We start from the raw sequence: 24,258 nt of genomic DNA on the forward strand, positions 1-24,258 counted from the left end.
TGTTGCGCCTCTTTGCCGACAAAAATCCCAGTTTTGGGGCTACAAAGACAGAAAAGTGAGGAATATCTGGTGAGGTAAAAACGGCACAGCCTGTTGAATTCAAACCTCCCAACGGGGGTGGAACAAAAAAAACAAAAAAGAAAATAAAATCTGAATTTTATTGGACATAATGAAGTACACTAAAGAAATAAGTCAATGCAGCATATATCAGGCTTATGAGGTACTTCATGAATGGATGTATAGAGCTATATATACTGTATATATAATCGCAACCTTTTTTATTTGATTTGAAGAAAGGTCTTATTCCTACTGATCGCGTATAATACCTCGTCAGTTCTTTCATTACTTTGCGGCCGACTTCAAGCGGGCCGTGTTTGAGACCGCTTCGAAAGTGCAAAACACAAATACTGATCGTTCTGTACGCAGCATCTATGGGGCAGGTTGCCACGTCTCCAAGAAAAACGGCAGACCGGCGGCGGGAACCGTCGGAGAAAGGCCCGGCCGGGATGTGACTAGTTACGACAACATCACAGATGTTTCGTCGCGTTTACAATGGATTGCTTGGCTATGCTCTAAGTGGTAATGGGTAGAAAACAATGTTTTTTTGTGTGTTTTTTTTATTGCAGTACTGGCTTGACTATGACAGGAAAGCTCAATATTGTAACAAATTACAGAAGACAGTTACCAACACTGACTGGTATTGAGGCGAAAAGCCTCAAGATAAACGAACGATGACGCGCCTATAGGTTGGTAGATTCTTTTTCTTCTCTAGAAAACGTGAATTCCACCGAGCAGTCAGTTTGGTTTGGTCTGATTGAATTTCTATTGTAAAGGTATCAAAATATCAACATTTCACTGGAATACCGGTCGCTGGAGTAGCATTTCAGTGGTTTGTGTTGATTGGTCGACAGAGAATGGTATTTTTCCATGTTACAATAGAATGTACATTAAGTAGTTTCATTACTAAACGGAAAGTGTTTTTTATTTTTATTTTTTTTAGGTTTTTTTTTACGCAATTTGTGTTGCTTGCTTACAGATAGTCACGTAGTACTTCTTGATGTTCAGTTGGTTGGATTTACACTGCATGGTTCAATTGACAATTCTGATTTGTTGCTCAAGTGGCAGATAAAAACGCGTCAGTCAAAACGTGCCAGCATTCTCTCTTACCGGTTCAATACAGTTTTCAAATTATCAAATTGGATTTTTCATTTGTTGCACTATTATTTTGTAATAGTACAAGGAGTAATGATTTGCTTGTGATTCGCGAGTCATTCATAACTGTCAATACGAATAGCGATTGAGGTTTTAGGGTGCGACCACGACTTAACAGGTATGTGTCAATGCGGGTGCGGCGTAAACGGCAAGATCGGCTAGAACCGGTGTACAGTGCCGTGAAAAGGTATTTGCCCGTTCTCAAATTCTTTTTTTTTTTTTTTTTTTTTGCAGTTTCCCCATTTTAAGATCATGAAACAAATCAAAGATAACCCAATTAAACATAAAATGCAGAGTTTAAATGGTGATTTTATTAATTAAGGGGAAAAAATGTATTCAAAGCTACCTGGCTCTGTGTGAAAAAGTAATGACCCCCTTGTAAAATCATGAATTAACTGTGGCTAATCACATTTAACGGGAAGCGGAGTTCATTTTCACTGACCGAACCCAAGCCTGAATACCTACAGACCTGTTCAATCAAGAAATCACTTAAATAGAACCTTTCTGACAAAACGAAGTCAGCCAAAAGATCTCCAAAAGCTGCATCAAAATGCCACGATCCAAAGAAATGTGAAAGCAGATGAGAAATAAAGTAATTATCAGTCTGGAAAGTCAATTGTAATGCTTTAGGACTCCAACGAACCATGGTGAGCGTAATTATCCAGAAATGGAGAAAACATGGAATAGTGGTGAACCTTCCCAGGAGTGGCCAGCCTATAGAAATTACCCCAAGAGCACAGCGACGACTCATCCAGGAGGTAACAAAGGAACCCAGGGCACATTCTGAAGAACGACAGGCCTTCCGTGCCTCAGTTAAGGTCAGTGTTCACGACTCAACAATAAGGAAGAGACTGGGCAAAAATGGCATCCATGGCAGAGTTCCACAGCGAACACCACTGCTGACCAAAAAGAACATAAAGGCTCTACGTTTACAAAAAAACATCTGAATGATTCCAAAGACTTTTGGGACAATATTCTACGGACTGACGAGACAAAAGGGTGAACTCTTTTTGAAGGTGTGTCAAAAATGTAACCCAGCATCTCAGAAAAAGACCATCATAATAACAGTCAATCGTGGTGGTGGTAGCGTGATGGTCTGGGGCTGCTTCATGACCTGGATTACCTGTGATTGACGGAAGACTGGATTCTGCTTTATCAGAAAATCCTGAAGGAAAATGTTCAAGCTGAAGCACAGTTGGGTTGTGCCGCCAGACAACGATCCAAAACACACTTCTGAACGGCTTTAAAAACAAATAAAATACTGAAGGTTTTGGAGTGGCCGAGTCAAAGTCCAGACTTGAATCCGATTGAAATGCTGTGGCATGACCTTAAAAGGGGCGTTCATGCTCAAAAACCTTCCAGTGTTGCTGAATTAAAACGATGGGGGCGAGAGTGTGCCAAAGTATCTTCACAGTATCTTCATGTGAAAGACTTCATTGCCAGTTATTGAAAACGCTTGATTTCAGTTGCTGCTGAGGTTGTTAGTAGGTTTAGGGGGAAATTACCGTTTCAAACAGGGCCAAGTAGCTTTGAATAGTTCTTTTTTCCTTCGTGAATCAACTTTAAAAACGGCATTTTTTTGGTTACATTTGTCTGATATTTACATGTTTGATGATCTTAAACCAAGTGGAGAAACTATGCACAAAAACAAAAAAAAAAAAACAAAAAAAAAGAATTCGAGAAGGGGGAAAATGCTTATTCACAGCACTGTAAATGGTCTAAAAAAAAAAAAAAAAGGTTCATTAAAGGTGAGTCGATCATTATGCAAAATATTTGTCGACGGCGGCCACAGGAGCCAAGTCAGCCCTGGTCAACTAAACTCCATATAACATTTAATATTTGTTCTATTTATCGCTTACTTTCTTATTTAGCGACGCTTGTGGAGTTCTACAATTTGGCGTCTTTTGTCAGTGAAAACACTGCCGTGTTGGATAAGGGTCACTTGACATGTCTGTGTAAATTGTAAAGAAAAAAAAAACTATTATTCTGTTTTAGGCACTTGGACCTGCAGTGTAAATCCATCCTTCAATGAAACACATTGAAATTGAAATTTGGTCTCTTTGCATATTCGATGCTTTGCTTCTCGATCTTACAGTGCTCGCACATGATATGAACTTTTAGTGGTCACTACAATTTGTGATTTTCTTTCTGTTATTGTAAATCAGGGCTAATATGTTAGCTAGCACCGCACTATGCTCTGAGGTAGGTTTTTTATTTTTATTTTTCCCCCCAAGCTGGTAAGAAGAAGCCACACGGTTGTTAAAATGGTTTAAAAATACAAATTAAAAAAAATACAAGTCTTGCACTTATTGGGCAAGTTCTTTCCCGAGTGCAACTTTTTTCATTTGTGCTCATTGCTTCAAACATTATAGCTGACCAACTTATCCACGCGAAGAACAGAGCAGGACCATGTGGCTTTGGACAACTAGGTGGGCTAAAATGATGCTTCCGGAAAGTTTCTGAGAAGTTGTGCTGTTTGAATCAGACAGGAAATAAAGCCGTGGTGTTATATAATCACCAAATGTAATAATAATAATAATAATAATAATAATAACAACAATAAGAGAGCGACTCCTGAACGAAAACAATCCTCTGTGTTTCAGGCATGGGAGTAAATAGAAGTCGGCGAAAGCTCTTAAGAAGTTGACTGGGCAGGAGTATCAAGAGTGCAGGCTAACTAACACGAGGTCAAACGTCTAAAAAGAGCTAATCAGATTCACACCAAAACAACCATCCAACATACACAAACTGCTTGTACAAAAAAAAAAAAAAAATACAAAATAAAAATCCATTTGTGAGTTGCGGGAGATCACTGAAACATCAATGTGAAAAGGTGTAGTTCTGTAAGGGGGAAATCTAGTCAAAGAACCATAGATGAATATTACTGCTAAGCAACAATGACACCTATAAGTAAGAGAAAAATCCCCAAAGTAATAGTACAAAAAATAGGCCGTACGTAAGAATAAAAAAAAAAAAAAAAAAAAAAAGCAATGTAAAAAGGTGGCTAAACGACATTATTACAAACCACACAGAAGCTATAAATACATTCATTGCTACCTGGAGTGAGGAAAATGGGTTGTAGCATATGTGACTATCCAACGGTAATGGTTTGGACCTAATTGATATTTAGACGTTCTAGCTTCAGTTGAAACCTGCCTGCTAGTGTGCTGCAATGCCAAACACAAATTTTTACAAAGAGCTGCTATCGTGAAATGTTTCAATTAGCTTATGTAAGCCACTTGGTCTGTCCTGGTTAAGGGACACCCAAAGCAGCCCAACTAAGGTGAATATGTGCATTTAAATTAATATGTGAAATGTAAATAAAAATAATAGGATGTCTGCAGCCCGGGCATCGGTAAACTTGTAACACATTTATCCAAATCCATGAGTAATTGACGTCCCCCTTAAAAGGGTTATACTTTTAATTGCCTATAGATGCCACAAGATGGTGGGTGGCAAAGCACTACATGAAGCTCCTCGACTCACGTCAACATAGCTCCTTGGCATGAAGATGCCCCAAGATAATGCCAAAACAATAACTGTACTGTATATGAGACAGGACTTGGACTAAGCACACTAACAGTGAATAAGTGAGTGGGTAAAAGCAAAAATACGGGACTTCACCGTGCTGTATATTAATATTAGGGATGGGCATAATAAATTACTATTATTCACTAAGAATCATTTGATTGGTTGTTAATTCCATCAACTGATTTGTGGTCTAGATCAGTGATTCCCAGCCAATGATGAGTTGTTTACTATAAATATTGTATCTTTGTTCAGCTATGCCAGCAACGTAATGACAGGCAGGACAAATAAATGCTAGAAGGTACAATGAACCTGTTTTAAGAATATACCTTTGTAACATTTTTGTTTAGTGGTGTGCCACAAAAGTTTTATCATGTACAATATGTACCTCTGCTCAATAAAGGTTGGAAAACACTAGTCTAAAGAATAACATTGGCTCAGCTATGGGAAATTGAGCCTCATCCACACAAATCTCTGCTACGGCAACTATTCTACTCAGTCCCATACTGGCATCAAAACAGGAGTTCACACATTCAGAGAAATTCTCCCATCCCTTTAAAAAGACAAATAATGATGGATTTCACCAATAGTCAGTCAAGGACGTTTTGGGAAATGCCCATCCCTATTTAACATGTCAAAGCTCAAACAAGTCGAGGTAATAAGCTCAGTTTCCACAGAGCACGATTCTGTTCAATTCTGTTTTGGTATGGCATTTCCAAAATATCTGATCTGTTCCGTCCCGCTTGTCCCTCACTGTTGAGGTGCCTGCCGCAGTGGAAGGTGTAAACGTTACCTACTGTTGTATTTGCCTTTTCATAGTTAAAATGAATTACTCAGCATCTTACTGGTATGGTTCGGTCTCACACCCGACTACTACCATTCCAATTTTCAGTTGCAGTACCATAGCTGTAGTACAATCCGGTTTGTTTGTTTGTGTAGGGTGGAGTGCGAGACAATGCTGTCTGTGATTGGTTTGTGTCACTGTAAAAATTGCCGTTCAGAAAATGTTGTGGAGAACCATACCGTGGTAAACTGAACTGTACCAACTAGGTGGAAATGTGGCTTAGTGGACTATGACCTTTCTGGTCTTCATAGCTCATCAGTTCCAATTCAACATCTCCATTCTCTGCTGCTGGAATGGCAACACGTCTCGCGCTTTTAACATTTCAAAAGGCATCGGGATATTTCTGAAAAATGCTTGGATACGAGGGTAGTTGTCGGGCTAAGGCTATTTATTGGCTTGGGCCTGCTCGGCGATGGAAGCCAACTACTGCTTTCTTTCTGAATACAAACAAGCTCGTCCACCAACCGATGAATACCCTAAAAGCTGCAAAAAGCTACAAAATGCATTCTTGTTTTAGTGCAAAACAAACATTGTCGAAGGTTGGACTTTATATATTTAAAAGGAAAAGCAATTACGTTCTGGCTTTCTAAGGTGCTGGTATAGTAATAGGTCAAGTCAAACACCAAGACAGACAAAAAACAAGTACAAACCCTTTCAGGAAAGAGGGGGGGGGGAGAAGGGGTGATTGAAGTCAGATTTATCTTACGTTTTCCAATATAGTATCAAAAGTATAACAGAGGCGGAAAGACGGCTGTGTGTAAGGGGATTTTGCGATGACTGTGTGTAGTAGTTTCACATCTGACATGCACTTCCCACACCAGTTTGCGTTTGAAAAAATGGTGGCTGTTTGACAGAAAGCTGCCGTGGGGTAGGCACACATCTAATTATCTGATTGTGGTAAGCTGCATCGGCTGTGTGAATAGATAGACACTGCGTTGCCCTAGCGCCTCAGTGGGTTGTCTGAAAGGCACAGGTAAATAAATGAGGACGCTACTGTTACGCCAAGTTTGTGCAGATTCAGTGTGAAAGGGGCTACTGATATAAAATAGGTGACTTTAGAAGGGACACTTGTGAGTGAGTCAGCCCCACAACAGGACACTGATTTACTCCCAAAAACTATCCCTAACCCTGGAGTGGAACCCATGAAGATTGCAGCAACTTGTGACCAGAATATGAGCCGCGTCCAAAAGCCAGAACCAAAGATCCTATCGGTGTCAGCTCCAAGAATCCATCTGAGCACACTGACCCCCACACACACACACACACACACACACACACACATCATTTCAAAATGACTCACAGCATGATTGCATGCAGGAAACAAATTCGAAAACATATCTGAACCTAACCTCACAAATATCCAATGCCACAACTTTCAATTTCCAGTGATTTTCAGGTTTTAGGTGTTCAAGCCAAATGACAGGAACAGAATGATATCCATCTCACCATGGATGGGCTTTGCATTTGTTGTCAGTCTCGTGTAGAAATAGATCAAAGTGTCAAAAAGGACTTCTGCGTCATTGGTGCATAGAGTTAGTCGATAGAAGGGAAAGATGTGTGCGAGTAGCGACGCACTTCAAGAATTTGGTCGTGCAGCTCGATGCTCTACAGCCCCTCTAGGAAATAAAAACACAACCCCGCTGCGCACAATTACTTCATCACCATGCATACCAAAGCTTGACTCCCCCCAAAATAAAATCAATGCCATTTAGATTGATAGCATGGGCAATTATGCAGAAATGGCCAGCAGTGTGATGTTACCATAACACTTGAACAGGTAACAAGAGGTAGAACACAAGGCCATTTCCATACAATTACACCAGTGTCATAATATGGCCAAAACTCCCATTTCTCTCACTCACTCACTCACACTCACAGACACACACACACACACACCTACTGGAGCTCAACACAATACTATGCTATCAAAAGTGCATCCAAATGTACATGCTTTGAGACCAGCACCAGTAAGTACAATATTGACATCAACAGTAAATATCAAGTACATGGTGTTCTGAATGCCCCGCAAACACAGTCAGTCGGCTATCTGGTTGTTTTACAAGATGGGGAAAATAAGTCTCAATTGTTTTCCTTTAGTACTTCAACCACGTCTCGTGTAAAAATAAAAGTCGTGTCGGCCGTTCCAGGGAGGTGGTTAGCAGTGACGTCTCGCACAGGATCCTTTTTGTGCTTTCGTGTCTTTTGAATGTTTATCGTGTCAGGTTTTGTAATCTTATTTGACTGAGAGCAGACCCAATTGTCAAGCTATAAAAATCGGCAAAGTTACAAAGGACCACACAAAAGAGCAATGCAGCTAAAAGCGACATGATTAAAAGCTACTAAAAGCATCATCACCATCTACATCTATAAAAACACCAGATTGATGTGAGACCCCCCCCCTGCTTAACCTCTTGGTTAAAAACAATGCATAGTTAGAAGTTGATACAACATCCACTCCATTCAAGACTATGAACATTCGCTATCTTAAACTTGATAAAAGTGGACAATAGAAAATGTCTAAAGAATGACTTGAGACTGTTAACAGTCTTGAAGGCAAGAGAATATTTGCATTGGACTCTGTACACAAATAGTGTTACTTTAGATAACGCGTGGGCCAGTTATCATTTATTTTACAAACATCCGTTTCGGCAGTCTCCACTGAGAATTTATTCAAAATATAGCTCATTTTCAACATCATAAAAAGACTCAGAGAAAGTCATTTGCATAAAAACAATGCTTGTGTGCGACAACTCCTCTTGGTTTAGGGAAAAATGCTTTCAGTTGTTTTTGAAGGAATTTGATCTCTAAAATATTGCAGCTTTCAGGCCACTGTACCTAACGCATTGCTAAGGAAACACCACATCAATGTCCTGCTCTGACAAAGACACTGCAGCTTCCACTCATATACACTGTGTGTGTGTTTGTGTGTATATATATATATATATATATATATATATATATATACACACACACACACAGACAAACATACACTGTATATTTATGACCAAAATAGAGCACTGGTTAAAGTGTATCAAGGAATCAAAAAAGTGTGTCTAAGTTTCTAAAACAGGAGTTGGCTACATGCATATTCAATAAAAAGGCTGACTGAAATTAAAAACATTCTATAAAAAGACAAGGGAACAAAAATTGTGTACACTCCCTAAATTGATCTGTACATCATGCGTCTTATAAACACAGCTCAGAATACATTAAAAAAAATTAAAATAACAAAAAAGTATTTTTTCTGGGAACCGGTCCCAATTCATGATTTCAGCATGGTAGTTGGGTTGCGAGAACAAACTCATGAGATTAACAAGTCAAAACAGAAAACTATCTTGTTTCTATGGAAATATTAAGAGCCCTGGAATATTACAAGTGTTGGTTCAAGAGTTGATATTAAGATTCAAGATTGTTAATTGTCCCAAATTTGGCATAGAATGGTAGTCAGGGACAAATACTGAAAAAAATAAAATATATATGCGGATCAAATATTCAAACAAACATGATCAAAGAAAGGTTGTCTCTAAAATGGCACTTTCATCATTTTCATAGTGCCCGATGTGAAAATCTGAGCTACTTTCATCCTGATTAAAGTACCCACTCTTGACAGTGCACTTGGCTGTGATTGGCTGTTCAATGTGCATCCGAGGAACAAATTGTGAAGGTGCCCCCTCAAACAGGATTTAAAAAAAAAAAAAAAGAAGAAACGAAAAAAATAGAGGTGATGTGCTTCTCCTAATTCGTAAAGCACCACATTGAATAACAATACTCCTTTCATACTTTGCGACATATTTTACAAACACACGCGCACACACCAAATACGTAGCTCAAGCCTGATGAAGAGGACTTCTGTTGCAACTTACTGACAGTTGTTTAGGCTTAGGTACCTGCCAGATGTTTTAGGTAAGGAGATCACACAGTAAAAGCACACAGCTGACAGCCAGACGGGTCTCTCCCCCACGCCAACCTGGCAGCCTGCCGTCTCAGGCGAAGTACATTGTGCGCAGGGTGTCCTGGTGGATCTGAACAGCTTTGGCCAAGGCTTGTTGGTCACGCCCGTTGCTCTGACCTGATGTGTGACTGCCCTCGGCACTGAGAAGAGAAAAATCTGTGAGTGAACATTGTATGAGGCTTTTAAATGAGATGCAAGATGAGCTGTGAATGCGCGGGCGAATGTCTGTAGTCGATCCTCACCTGTCGTGCTCCTTGTCCACCAAGTGATAACGAGCTCGAAAAGCCACCAAATGGGCGTAATAGGCGGGCGCCGGGATGGAAACGGAGCGGGTGCAGCGCACGTACGTGTGGCAGAGTTGGTAGGTGAGTACCTGCAGCTCGTCGGAAGAGAAGTGATTGTCGTCCCACAGCACGTGGTAGTGAGACGGCCGGCTGGTACCCTGCACAGTTGGGATATTGACGATGCAGTTTCTGTCCTCGGGACATGTTAAACAGAAATGCCAACGCGTGTGCGGACACATTTGACAGCTACAGATTGTTTTTTTTAATTTTATTTTGCAAAGCAGCAAGAGAGCTTTGGTCCTGCTATTTTATAAATTCTAAACATCTACACTCTGACATTTGCCTTGGCATATTAACACTACATTTGTCATAGAATTAGAATATTTAGAAGTTGTATGAGTTTCCCACTTTATCATTCAAGGACTTTAATTGACATACCAACACACATCTACACATGATATGGCACATTTGATACCCAAGGTCCCAGATTAGCCTCATAAGTCCCAAGACTTGTGAAATAAATAGAATAAGAAAATAAGATCAAATAAGACAAGATTTAAAAAAAATAAAACAATAATAAAAATACTTATTTGCAGTTGTGAATGTGTGCAAAGGTGCAAATCAAAAAAGGATTTGGATGCAGCGAAAATACAAATGCCAGAGGCTTGAATTGTATATAATATTTACATGATTTTCATAGTTCTTTATACTTGAAAAGAATAAAGTGTTCATCTTGCACGGATGAATCTCATGTACGTAACTATTCACAGCCTTTGGACTCCAATTAAGCTATAGAAACATCTAAAAGATGTTTTTTCTCCAAATTCTTAAAATAATAATAATAATAATAACAACTCATATTTGTTTTTTAATCCATTTTGCAATAAGACTAATATTCTGTAAAATATGTGGAAGAGTGAAGCATTGTGAATAACTTTCCAGATGCAGTGTATTTGCTGTAAAGATGAAACATAATACAATATTGGATGCTACCATGCAATTTATTTTGCACCCTCAATGCAACTTTTGGTTGTATGCAAAGATGTGTATGTTAGTATGTAGATACTGCTGCTGTACTATGGTAACTTTCCTCACATTGTTAATAACTGTAGTCAGTCAGTCGAGAGTTAAATCCGATCTCACCTGTATGCCAGCGTGACTGCAAAGGTAGAAGTCGAATTCGGATGGGTGAGTGATTTTGGTGTCCACAGTGGTGCCTGCGGGAATGTTGCCACTCTTTCCAACCTTTACAAAAGCAACAACATATTTATTCAGTGTAAGCCTAAAAATATAAGCTGAAAGAATGCTGAGAAACACAATACTGACCCTCTCGTTCCTGTCTGTACAGAACAACCTGGTGTGGTGTCTCTTCTGGACAACTACAAAGGTGATACCAGGCTGGTAGTCCTTCTCAAGCTTGATGCAGGCCTCTCGTATTGCCAGCAGTTCGTGCTGAAGAACCTGGAGGCATATCAAATTATAGATCAAAGCAAAGATTCAAAATGTAAATATTTTGTACTCATATTTGTGCATTGTGTCTGGTATGTGCATTACCTGGTTGAACTGGCCCTCAGAGATGCCGTCACGGTAGTAGATGATTCTGGTGGGCTTGAAGCGTGTGGACTTGTAGAACTGGATGAGCAGCTCTCTCACCATGGTGGCCAGGTCCTGGATGATGTCCTGTCGGTGCTGCTGTACCCGAACGGTGGCGCAGTATCGGCTGGGGTGGGCGTCCATGCTACCTACGACCTGTGGAGAACAATTTTGTGGTGTATGGAGCAAGTCAGCTCTGAATATAATGCAAACTGTGAGAGGTTTCTTACAGCTGCAATAGAGGGCTTCTTTCCATCTCCTGCAGGAGGGTGAGTGACATCAGCACCGAGAAAGATGACAGGCTGCTGAAACACCAACGGTCTAAAACAAATATTCAAGTAGATGCAGAAGCTAAAACTTAAAACTAGTAGTAGGAGTTGTAAATACTTGGGCATATGCATTAAATATCAACCATATTTCGTAGGAATATAGTGGTACCTTGATTTAAGAGTTTAATTTGTTCCATAACGCAGCTTGTAAATCAATTTGTATATCAAATCAACTTTCCCTAGTGCAATGAATTGAAATGCAGTTTATGTTACGGCCCCCCAAGAGAAGAATGTAAGGAAATAAACTGGTTTCATGAAGTGTACTTACGGTACGTACAGTAGTATTCCTATGTTGGTTTTGTGCCTTTAAGGGGTGTGACCTAGCGAGTGAGATCAGGAGTTGAAGTGGTGGTGGTCCTACAGCTCCTTGTGAGTGATCCCATTTTTTATTTGTGTGTTTGACTGTTTATCCTGTTCAATAAATGGCTGAAAGTGCATCAGTGACAGTGGTCTCCTTGCCCATGCGAGGTCATTACAGTACCTTAATTGCTCCTTTTTTCACCTCTCTAAAATGCCGACGTATGAGAAATAACAAGCAAAAAAATAAATAAATAAAAAGGCAAGTGATGGCATGTAACTTGAAAAACGTATAAGTTGGGGCACTGTTAAGTCAAGGTAGCACTGCAATACACGATGCATCTACACTGACCGCCCCTGAGGAAGCAGGATGTTATTGACGCCACCCAGCTTGACATTGATCTTCAGACAGAGGTTGGAAAGGGTCTGCGGTGTCGTTTTCTGGACATTCTTCACCTGCACGCACTGCGTGGCCATGCCAAGGACTGTGTCTCCAACACGCTTAACCTCAGCTACAATACGAAGGAATTGGAGGTGACCCCACAATAATGAAAGAAGGACCAGAAAAGTGTGACTGGATCCCTCACCGTAGACAGGAGTCTTCCCTGGGAGGATGACTACGACGAGCTGGAGGCCCTGGTATGTGTACTTCAGGTGTCTGAACATGGGCTCCACGCTGTCGGCGCCCTGGGCGTACTTACAGAAACAGGGTTGACCCTGAATGGGCATGCCTGCATCCCGGGAGATCTTCCTGAGCTGATCTGTGAATGCTCTAACACAGGGGAGAATGGTTTTTTTTTTGGTTTGTTTATTTTTTTTACTGGTTCAGGAAAAGATGTGTGTGCATATTGTAATACAAAAGCTCCATGAATGTGACTCACTTGAGTAAGAGTTCAGTGCACTGTCTCTGTGGCGCGAAGCATGCGATGGCCCACACTTTGATTTCAATGCCGGTGTGGAACTGCTTGTTCCTCATGTCCCAGACGCCCTGGATTGGCGTGGCTATTGCCTTGTTCTAAAAATGACAATGAAAGGAGCTTTGTCACAATATTCTTGTAGAGGAGTCTTAAACATTCACTGTACTTACAACTGCTGATGGACATACCCTGCCTCCGTACAGAATGGAGGGTGCTTGGAGGACACGGCCATTCACTTCTGTCATCTCGTCCCTCACCATCACTCCAAATTCGCGAACATATGGGTCAGTGTTGAAGTTGGCGCTTCTCATCTGGACACAAGCATGTTGTGTTCCGTTATGATTAAAGGTTGATGTAAAAAGAAAATATGGGGTTCGGGGGTATGGTTGGTTCACAGTGAAGTTCTGTTCATATGGCGCGACAAATCCCTATTTTTGGTTTAGAAGTTGTAATGACATCACTAACCTATGCTAAGGCAGTTGTAAAGTCACTTATTCTGTTTTTGTTTGGTCAATAAAGCAATTTAAAGTGCACTGGCTGCTATGTCTATCCCTGACCAATATGTTCTAACTCGCAGTGGTAGGCGATATTAAATTAGCTAAGATAGATACCTTGGACTGGTGAGGTACATTAGTTCTGTTGTACTTTATCTTCTTTTTTAGGTGTGAAATAATCCTAAAATTCTCCATCCTATTTCTACACAGAGTGGTGCGTGTCTGCAATAACATTAGTCTGTGTGGAAAACTGATCACTGCAGTGCTTCTACGAAGAGAATTTGCTTTTATTTATTTTTTTTAGCAATCGAATTATTCAAGTTACTCAATTAATCGTACCTCAGAAATAGTCTCAACGTTACAAAGCGCCCTTGTGTCTAAATTTAATCCAAGACACACTTATGCTTGATCCAAGATTAAAAATGCTAAATTATTCACATATCTCGCTAGCACTCACCAGTTTACTAATTTCATCCTGACGATCGGGTGCCGATCTAGCAGTGGCACGGATCATCGTAGAGGTCTGATTGTCTGTCAGTTTTTTGATGCAGCGCTGTCCCGCAACTATGTTACACACCTGAAAATACACCAACAGGTTTTAGAAAAAAAAAAAAAAAGAGCAGGCGGATGACATGACTTGGGTCCGTTGGTGGTTGCTTACTTCTAGAGGCAGGTAGGTGTGCTTTTGCTCCTGCCCCACCTGTAGACACGGCAAGTGAGGGTACCGCAGCATAAGTTTGTACTTATCTTTGAAATACTGCGCCACGGTGCATTCAATAGTTTGGCCGTTCTCCTGCTGCAGGGGGAACCTGAGTGAGGAGAAAACAGCATGACATGTATATATTTTTTTTATATATTTTTGACTTTATACACTCAATCCGTATACAGTAAAGGGGTTACAATACTTCCTTGACACCAGTTACTATTTTCCAATTAGCCTTTGGTTCCACCTTGTGGCATTTTAGGGTATTCCAAAAAGGGCACAAATGCACGAATAGGTGTTTTACAGGTTAAAAAAACAACAACTAATAGTTGAATTCGGGATGAGCGAACCTTGGATAGGCGAGGGTCCACCGTATTTCTGTTCCTACGGCGAGGATTGTATTTGGGTTGGGACAGACAGCAGAGGGGGATTTTTTAAAAATAAATAAAAATCCAAGATTATTCTTACGTTTGATGGCTGGCTGGTCTTCTGGTCACATTGCACACTCTGTATTTCCTCTTCATCTGTCCACAATGTGTGATCTCTACTTTCAGGCCTGCAATGAAGAATCGTGCCAAAGTTTTGTGATTCCAAGTAATATACACAGTGAGAAAGAGTTGTTTTTAAAAAAATAATAATAATTTAAAAAAAAAATGATAATAATGGACACGGTACCTTTTATTTCTTTGGTAAATTTAACTCTTTGAGAGTCTGTTAAGGGCTTCTGTTGTTCTTCAATGCTTTTAAAATCCAAGACCTCGCACATGAACTCAATTACAGGTTGAGCTTTATAGAAGGCAGTGGCTGAAACTGCAAAACCAAAAAAAGGTTTTAAAAGGAAATTCAATTCAGAAGTTAAATTCAGAAAAATGACGAAGACAAACTTGGAAATTTACCGTCGATATTGAGCATCATTTTCCAAAGAGAAGGCCTGACAGATTGGTGGAAGCCAAACCACACCTCTCTGCCACCACCGAGGGGGTTTGAACAGCCCTCTGAAGGAGTGAAGAAAGAGCGGCCGACTGGCGTATACCTGACACAAAAAAAATTTTTAAAAAAAATGGGATGGTTTTAATCAAAACTGAGCATTAAAGGTGCAGTTTTTGACAATTCAGACAAATTAGATTGTGGTGTACCAAATGATTTGGTCAATAAGTGTCACACGCCTCAAACGGCAAACAGACATATGCCACAAGATGGTGACAAAACACTACTTTTGTTTTAATAAGGCTCCTAAACTCACACTTCCTTGCCACCAAGATAATACCAAAGTAGTACTTTTATTGCTTTGGCATGAATGTAAAAACAGAAAATCAGTATGTTTTTTTCAGAGAATATTGGCAGACAGGCTGAAAAAAAAAATAATAATAATAATAATAATACGAATAGGTGAATTTGCGAATAGTAAACTACTAATATGAGGGGTTTCATTGTACTGCACATCCACAGCATGTATATGTTCCAATACAATATATTTGTGTAACAAAATGATCAGGTTTCAGTCAGGTCAGCTCAAATACAACAGTTAGCTGTTTTAAATGGCATACTGAACCAATTTTGAACCAATTTTGACCCACGTTCAGAAAAAACTATGTATTTGGACGTACCTCATAGAGGGCAAATGTCTCATGACCACATCCAGGGCTTGTATGGTCTCAAAGGGGACACTGGGTAGCCGTCCTGACAGCGCCTCGTGCAGAGCTTGCAGGCTAACGCACGACACCCACTTGATGGATACTTTGAAGCTGCGGTCCTTGCCCTCCCCCGGAATGGTCACCTCGAGCTCCACCTGTAAAGGATCTGTTGGGATAAATTCTGGCAAGTCGAACATTCATGCCGTCATAAAAAAATGACATACTTTGTCTCTGCCTATGGGCAAGGGCATGGCTGTGTACAGGTTCTTCCTGCCGTCATACACTGGCTTTCGATCCCCAAAGATCTGGGTTTTAAAGTGCTGGACCATGTGCTCCACAATTTCACTGAGAAAGGGGAAAAACAAACAAATTATCCCCCCGGGATTTCGACATCATTGAAAACAAGCCAGCACAAACTCGAACGCACCGGTTGACCCTCCTGGGACATTTCTCTGGCTTGATGTCAATGTCATAATGGTACACTTCCAGTTTGGGGATTTCCATCTCAAAGAAATTGGCCTGAAGCTTGATTGTCCTGCCCATGGTGCCAAAGTCTGGCCTTGAGGGTGGCTTGAACACATATTCTGGCACTGGGGAAGATGGCGGCTCTAAAACAGAAAGCAACACACAGTTAAAATAACAGCAAGTGATGCAAAGCTCCTTTTCCACTAATCCGTAGTGGTTGACTTGGTTTGGTGCGGTCAGTTTTCCACTAGTACCACAGAAAAGTGAGAAAACCATGCCACATTGAAGACATCGGGAGAACAACAGTCTATGCATTTACTCCTCAACATGCTTTCATTTAAGGACACTGAGGGCAAGAAAAGAGGCTGCTTCAGAAACCTGGAGACTGTGACTAGATAATATAAATAGTACGGGATTTTTGCATATTTTCAAGCAAAGAATGTCATGTTTGTCCTGTACGTTAGATGAAACGGCACTGCTGTTTTTTCCTGAACACCATGGGCAACAGCAATGCTGATTAGGCATGTAAGCATACACTACATTGACTTGCTCCAATCAATTAGCAGGGAATTTAGGTAAACTTAAATGCCGGTTGTTTTTTTTGACAGTCATGATTACACCGCCGCTTCCATACATCAACCACCACAGGCAAGCGCGTCATGAGTTACGCACACCTTCAAGCAGACTGCAAGGAAATGAACATGTCGGCTTTGCAAATGTGACACGCCCAGATAAATTGAGCAGGGAAAAGGCCAAAAATCTGAAGATGGAAATGGTACAATTGGTGTACAACTTCAACCTAAATTCGGTGAAAAATTATACCCTAAAGGTCAAACCATCATCATGGATGTTGTCGTGGATAATAGCTTTTTCTGTGAAGGGTACCAGTGATGGCGGCACGGTGGCCGACTGGTTAGAGCGTCAGCCTCACAGTTCTGAGGACCCGGGTTCAATCCCCGGCCCCGCCTGTGTGGAGTTTGCATGTTCTCCCCGTGCCTGCGTGGGTTTTCTCCGGGCACTCCGGTTTCCTCCCACATCCCAAAAACATGCATGAATTGGAGACTCTAAATTGCCCGTAGGCATGACTGTGAGTGCGAATGGTTGTTTGTTTCTAAGTGCTCTGCGATTGGCTGGCAACCAGTTCAGGGTGTACCCCGCCTCCTGCCCGATGACAGCTGAGATAGGCTCCAGCACGCCCGCGACCCTAGTGAGGAGAAGCGGCTCAGAAAATGGATGGATGGATGGATGGATGGGTACCAGTGATGACAAAAAGGAAAAGAACAGATTGTTGTACCAATCTCCAATGCATGTCACAAATGGTGAGCGGATTTACTTCAGTTGAGTTTTATCCAGTGTTAACATCTCTTCATACTTTTATGACAGTTTGGAATAGCAACACATTACTAGCAGTTCATAAAGGTTTTATGACTGCGACAGATTGGGGTACAAACAAAATAATTTATTTTATTATTTTCTTCCCTGTGGAAAGTTTTTTTTTTTTTTAATTACAACACCTTTGAAGTGCAACAGCGTCACAGAATGAACTGTGTTGAACTTTGGGGATTTCAATTTTAAATTTTAATTTGGCACAACAAATGGCAGTCTGAGTGGTTTGCATGAAATCAGCCTTTCGGTTGTAGATAGCACAAAAGACTGGACCAGCAAAACCTGAAACCAACCCATCTAGATGCAGTTCCCAAGCTACTGCACAAGGCAATGCTCTTCAGGACAGAAATATGCAACATCTCGTATTAATAGTTGAAAAGATCATGTAGAATTGTGCAATTTCCAAATAAATCACTTTTTCCTCACATTCGTTTGAAAAGTCAGTATCATGAATGACCTGTGTGCGTGTGTGTGTGGGGGATCAGCCCCACCCTCTGGCCCTTCCATGTAGCTCTAATTTTACATTTAAGAAACCACTGAGCCCAAGGCAAAACAACCAATTAGAGACAGAAGGCGTGACGGACAAGGTGTTAATCACTTGCCGTGCACCTGCAGGCAATACTGAAAGCAGGCACACCCCCGCAGCCTCACGCCCAAAGTGAGCTGGAGCCTATCCCAGTTGACTTGAGGTAAGAGGTTGGGTAGTCCCTGGACTGTGCGCCAGCCAACTGCGGTCTTTGGACATATAAAACTTTACTCAATAAAAAGAAACTCACATTTACCGCAATCGTAGCAGGATAATTGTGTGGACTTACAACTTCAACAGAGAAACTTACCAGAGCTGGCCGACCCAGAGGAACGTGGTGCCTCACTCATCTCCGTAGCTAAACGACAACAAAATACATGTTAACAATGCTCGTACTTAACTCAGAAGTTTTCAGAGAAAGCAGCATGTGTCAGACATCTACATTTGTCCTCTCAAAATGATCAGATACATTTTGATACCTTCCTGTTTTTTTAAGGATGTACTGTACCATAAAGGTTGTGCATATACATTTGAATACATCCGTTATCAATATGAACCCAGAAGGGCTCAAACAAGCTGTTTATCTGAAGTAGAGGGATCCACCCATTCCACTCCAGATTATGACCTTAAAGTAAAAGTGACTAACATTTTCAAACACTGGAAAAAGAAACACACTTGGTGGTCGTGGTGGATTTTAATCCAAGTTACCAGTGGAAAAGCATCAAATAACGCAGAACCATTCTAAACTAATTAGGTCAACTATAACTAACAGCACAACTGCAATGTAGGTCCGCCACCCTCTAACAGAGCTTTTTCTTATTTAGACCAAACGCATGAGCTATATAGAAACATGGCTTTAGTAAAGTGTATGTAACATAAGCGTATTTACATCTTTACCTCAGCTAAGATTGGGGATGAGATTAGATAGCACGGCAAGGCGCTAAATATTCCACCAATTTAAATTTATCCGAGACACACAATCGTCATAACTGATCCGGTAAACACTACATTTTATCATTTGTCCGAATAATAAGCACACTTTATTGCACATCCAGCCCCAAGCTCGCATTTCGAAGCGCACTACCACAAGTTTCGAGGAACGAGGTAGGCTCGAAGCTAACGTGGCTAACAGCAGCTTGTTGTTGCACGCTAAGCTTGCTCTCCAATTACTGCTGCACGTAACACTGAGCTGAGCTTCAATGGGTTGTGCGAACCAGCTCCATAAAACGAATAGCAACTAACACTCACACTCGATGTTGAGTTCAAATAGGAAGCAAAGGCCCTTTACGGTTGTGTTAATTTTCGCTAGCTGTGACTTTAGCAGACGCTCGTGTTAGCTTGTACCACTTACCTCCAGCAGTGGGATACATTTTGTCGACTTTTAAACCTGTGTCGTGGCCGTGAAAATACTCCACTTTACGTCGGCGATTTCCAACCGAAACTCATGCGTGGTCGAAAAGTAGTTGGGTACAACACAAGGGAATCCAAGTTGGAAAATTGTTATACTTGCTAAACACTTGGAGTCGATCATCCTAGACGCGGCCCCATCCCCCCAACTCACAAAACCGTAGCCGAGTGAGGAGAAGCTAGCGCAAAAAAAAAAAAAAAAAAAAAAAAAAACCTTGGTGAATACAAATAGTTCCCCTGTGCTTACTTCCGGCTTCGGTTACGTCTTTCCTGCCAAACTTGTTGAGTTTTTACCACACGAAAATTATTTTTATTCTGGCATAATATAGATGTGTGCGATTCATTATTATATTATATTTGGGATATTTTGGTCTTCTATGTATATACTTCAAATGAGGTTTTACTTTTGTATATTTGTGAACCTCTCCAATTTGTTGTTTAGTAAACTTCCGTGGGTGGGGAACTATCTTGGTGATTCAGCTGAAGACGTCAGACGCAAGTCACGCATGTTACAAATGTCGTGATTTTAACGATAATATCTCAGTTTAACATTTTTGGCGAATATTATAATGTTAATTCATAAATATCTGTTAAACTTTACTGCATACGGTTCTCAACCGTCAACAAGAATGGCGCGCTTTCGCTATGTAAAAATCTATTTCCGGGTCATGGAGGCCGGGTAAACGGACGTACACGAAAACGCGAAGAACGTTCACCGGTTAGTTATTCTGCCTTTTGAGAGAGAGAGAAAAAAAGTACTATTACAAAATACAACAACAAAAGGGCGATCCTCAAATTAAATGTTCATTTTACTCGATATTTTAAACACATTTTTGAATATATCCATGACATCCGGGTACTCACGTCAAATTAACGTATTTCCAGTTGGGTATTTTAGGAGCGCCATGTGCAGCTACATGATTATCACACAAGTCGTCGCTGTTCACCACTGGATGACAGCATTATTTTCTTCATTGTGTCATTTGTTGATCCATTTGAGGGTTAATACACATTTCGTGGCACGTGATGCATTAAAATAATTGCCTAACAGGCAAGGATTGGTTGTCGGGTGATGTTTGGATATTGTGCGCGTGTAAATGCTTATAATGGTTGCGTGGGAGATGTTTTATTTGAGGAGTTGCTTATTAACCTGCACAAATAGTGCTTAAAAAACAACAACAAACAGAACAAATGTTGACGTTATTTTACTTATGTATGTTTCTTCCATGCGGTAATATTTGATTTACATTAGGTAAATGGGTTTCGTAATTTGGTAAGGAATTTGTAATAACAACTTGCGGATGTATAAATAATGTTTAACTGTAGTTTTACGGTGTATGTAGAAATGAGAAATTGACAAAAGTCGAATTGCTTCCACACGAGAGTGCAGACACATTCGCCTCTAATAAGGAAGCTGGCAGTGTGAATTGAGAGTAGCTGCGTGTGCGTGTGTGTGTGTGTGTGCACGTGTATGAGTTTGTGCGTCCTGGCCAATGGAACCAGATCCTCCCTGCAGTGCGTAAGAGCGCGTTTCGGATTTAACCAAGTCTTTGCTGCGCGCCTGGCTGCAGTCTGCACCAGAGCCCGACGACCTGAGACTATTTCCACAATGTCAGTGTAGTTTCCACCCCACTTTGGAGCCTCAACGTCTCGTTTTTTTTGGTTTTCTTTTTGTTTGTTTTTTTGTTCGTTTATGTTTGCCTTTGTTTTACTCATTTAACTGTTGCGAGCGTTCCCTTCTGAAGTATGACTGGAGTATTTGACCGGAGAATCCCGAGTGTCAAACCTACAGATTTCCAGACGTCTTTCCAGCTCTCCGCCATGCATCATCCCTCCCAGGAATCTCCTACTTTACCCGAGTCCACCGCCACGGATTCTGGCTACTACAGTCCCGCCGCTGGAGTCTCTCACGGCTACTGCTCGCCCACTCCCACCTCGTACGGAAAGCCGCTCAATGCCTATCAGTACCAGTACCCGGCCGTGAACGCATCTGCAGGGAATTTTCCGACTAAATCTTACACAGACTACAGCGCGTACACGACCCCAGCCTACCACCAATATGCTGGTGCCTACAGCAGAGCTCAGCCAAGTCCACAAGGTAAGACGCTATTGTTAAAAAAAATATATATATAAATACATAAGAAAATTAAAATATATATATATATACAGTATAGCCAACATTGCATCGATTATACGTGTAATTAAAAAAAGGCATTTTTAGATTTCATTTGTTATATGGCATTTGTTTTGTTTTTTTGGGTGTGTGTGTTTTTTAATTTAATTTCGCTTCAATGCCAACCTTAATAATGCTATTTATTTTGTGCAGAAAAGGAGATTGCGGAGCCCGAGGTGAGGATGGTGAACGGGAAGCCGAAGAAAGTGCGGAAACCTCGGACCATCTACTCCAGTTTCCAGCTGGCAGCCCTGCAGAGGCGCTTCCAGAACACGCAGTACCTGGCCTTGCCCGAGAGAGCCGAACTGGCTGCATCGCTCGGTCTGACGCAAACGCAGGTGACATTTAAGAACATTTGGGATTTGGTTTTTTTTGTTTGTTTTTTTGCCTTCAATCCGTAGATTTTTATTTCGTGCTTCATTTCATTTAAAAAAAAGGGGAAAAACCTGCGTAATTTTCGTCCACTGCGTCTTTTCACAATGCGTATGCTTTATAATTGTGCCATTTGCATGAAATACTAATATATATATTTGTGTTGTTGTGGTTGTTTGTGTGTTTTCCAGGTGAAAATCTGGTTCCAGAACAGGCGATCCAAACTGAAGAAGATCATGAAAAACGGCGAGCTCCCCCCGGAACACAGCCCCAGCTCCAGCGACCCCATGGCGTGCAACTCGCCGCAGTCCCCGGCCGTGTGGGACGCACACGGGCCCTCCAGGCCTCACAGCCTGCAGCCGCAAAGCCTCAACACGTCGTCCTCTAACTTTTTGGAAAGCTCGGGGTCGTGGTACACGTCCTCGGTCGGCACCTCGGTGGCCGCCCACCTGCAGACCCCCAACTCGATACAACACTCGTTGGCTCTCGGAGCGGGGACGTTATATTGAAGAAAACAAAAAAAACAACACAAAAAAAACAAAAAAAACTGTTGTTCATTGCATTTTTTTTTTCCAAAAAAAAAAAAAAAAAACTTCTATGGGACTCGTGTTGACATTTCAGGGGAATATGCAATGTATTTGACAGTCATAGAAGAAACGTGTAAAATGTGTAAATGTGTGCATGTAATTTATTGCATTTTTTTGGAAGACTATTAAACGTTTAAATGCAAGCTTCGATTCTATTCTTCCGTCTTATCTACTCTGCGACACAATATCGCTGACATAAAAAAAAATGACAGTAAGCCTCGGGTAACATTTTTATTATTATTTTTTTTTTTTAAATGACATGCTTGTAAATCGCAGCTGCGGTAGCGAGATGAATTATTCAGATTATGTTTCACTTGGCACGCCCTGCCATTTATTTCCATTTTTATGGATTCGCAAAACACATTAACACACATCCGTCACTGAAATGATCATTGAAAAGGAAACCCAGACATTTATTGAATATTCTTTTTTATATGTATACATTTCTAGAACATACAATAGTTGCATTTCTCTTCAATGCATTTTACGTTTTAGCTCTAACATTTGTCAAGGTTATTTTGTTTTCGACTCGACTGCAAGAATTGTTTTTTTGGGGGGGGTTTTGTTTTGTTTGTGCTTGCAGACAGTCTGCAGTCTCCTTCGCTTTGTGTCCCCTACAATTAGACGCTTTGAATGGCAGCGAGGGGGCGATGGGGCGATGGGGTGGGCGGTGGGTGGCGGTCGGTGGTGGGGGGTGGCGGCAGGGCGATCTGAGACAATCCGCATTCCTGTGGGGGTAGGCCGGCTCCAGAGCTCTGCCACTCCCGGCCGCAGACCACCTTCCGGGGGAAAATCAAAATCCTCCGCAGCGCCGCCGTGAAACCACGAAACAAACCTTGCCACTTACGAGACATTTTTAAGCGTTTGAAATGGAGCTAATTGGATTTTCCCGAGCATGCGCACAAAGCTCATACTTACGTTTTCTTTTTTTTTAACGATACACTAAATGCACACTTCTCTCAAACTCATATATTTCGAAGCCACGTGTTGTTACGTTTGACCCCTGACACGCAATTCTGCGTCTTGATCACGTGCACTCTTGCAGCTCAAGGTAGCTATTTAATAGGTCACTATTTTCAGATTTGCAGACTAATTAATGACCGCTGTGTTCTTTATCGTTATTTGCCCCCTCCCATATATGTCGAGATAATGGCAATCCATGTCATATTTTAGCATGCCTAATATGTGTTGAGAGGGCGAAAGTAGGGGAAACCCTCTTCTTAACCATTTTTTATTCACTCAAGGCTTTAGTATTTTACATTTAAAAACAAAAATTATAATAATATCACGACACATCACCGAACAAAAATGTCAAAAAAAGTGGATACCACAGGTTAATTACCTTCTAGCATTTTGTGGAACAGCATTTAATCATCCGGCCTGTCACTATACGTCACCGGATAATTGAGCAAAGATAAAAAATAATTTGTAGTAAATACATTTGTGCACCAATGAAGTGAAATTGGATCATTTCCCACGCCACACCTGATGGTTAAATCACCGCTGTGGACCGTATAAACTCGCGTCCTATATATTCACCAATCACACACACACA

The 24,258-nt window shown here is 41.1% G+C and overlaps 2 protein-coding genes across 3 annotated transcripts; one reads left to right on the forward strand and one right to left on the reverse strand.

Moving 5' to 3' along the window:
- Positions 1-3,467: 3,467 nt before the first annotated feature.
- On the reverse strand, positions 3,468-19,770 carry ago2 (argonaute RISC catalytic component 2). 2 transcript variants are annotated; one of them, XM_061759342.1, is made up of 20 exons: positions 19,516-19,770; positions 18,475-18,522; positions 16,215-16,395; positions 16,012-16,132; positions 15,761-15,942; positions 15,050-15,186; positions 14,829-14,963; positions 14,622-14,709; positions 14,112-14,259; positions 13,908-14,027; positions 13,127-13,267; positions 12,921-13,054; positions 12,627-12,811; positions 12,392-12,551; positions 11,644-11,734; positions 11,375-11,569; positions 11,147-11,281; positions 10,964-11,065; positions 9,779-9,978; positions 3,468-9,676 (listed from the first exon to the last, which is right to left on the reverse strand). In XM_061759342.1, exons 1-20 carry the CDS (start codon positions 19,532-19,534, stop codon positions 9,568-9,570), a joined length of 2,631 nt encoding a protein of 876 aa, XP_061615326.1. In that variant the 5' UTR covers positions 19,535-19,770; the 3' UTR covers positions 3,468-9,567. The 2 variants fall into 2 exon arrangements, with proteins under 2 accessions (XP_061615326.1, XP_061615328.1); XM_061759344.1 differs by having other exon boundaries at positions 13,145-13,267; positions 19,516-19,768.
- A 1,149-nt stretch (positions 19,771-20,919) lies between these two features.
- dlx5a (distal-less homeobox 5a) lies at positions 20,920-22,836 on the forward strand. Its single transcript, XM_061759347.1, has 3 exons — positions 20,920-21,669; positions 21,898-22,082; positions 22,308-22,836. The coding sequence occupies exons 1-3, from the start codon at positions 21,318-21,320 to the stop codon at positions 22,623-22,625; spliced, it is 855 nt and encodes a 284-aa protein (XP_061615331.1). The 5' UTR covers positions 20,920-21,317; the 3' UTR covers positions 22,626-22,836.
- The last annotated feature ends 1,422 nt before the right edge of the window (positions 22,837-24,258 follow it).

This window comes from Phyllopteryx taeniolatus, chromosome 21, assembly GCF_024500385.1.
Source record: "Phyllopteryx taeniolatus isolate TA_2022b chromosome 21, UOR_Ptae_1.2, whole genome shotgun sequence".
Classification (NCBI taxonomy): domain Eukaryota; kingdom Metazoa; phylum Chordata; class Actinopteri; order Syngnathiformes; family Syngnathidae; genus Phyllopteryx; species Phyllopteryx taeniolatus.

What these genes read in the sequence shown, in the direction of transcription:
- ago2 (XM_061759342.1), bottom strand. An exon ending in ATTTACCAAAGAAATAAAAG is followed by an intron (nt 14,710 to 14,828) that starts GTACCGTGTCCA and finishes TCTTCATTGCAG; the next exon opens with GCCTGAAAGTAGAGATCACA. An exon ending in AGGATGAAATTAGTAAACTG is followed by an intron (nt 13,268 to 13,907) that starts GTGAGTGCTAGC and finishes GCTTGTGTCCAG; the next exon opens with ATGAGAAGCGCCAACTTCAA.
- dlx5a (XM_061759347.1), top strand. Translation starts at nt 21,318, where the DNA reads ATGACTGGAGTATTTGACCGGAGAATCCCGAGTGTCAAACCTACAGAT. An exon ending in AGCTCAGCCAAGTCCACAAG is followed by an intron (nt 21,670 to 21,897) that starts GTAAGACGCTAT and finishes TATTTTGTGCAG; the next exon opens with AAAAGGAGATTGCGGAGCCC. An exon ending in TCGGTCTGACGCAAACGCAG is followed by an intron (nt 22,083 to 22,307) that starts GTGACATTTAAG and finishes TGTGTTTTCCAG; the next exon opens with GTGAAAATCTGGTTCCAGAA.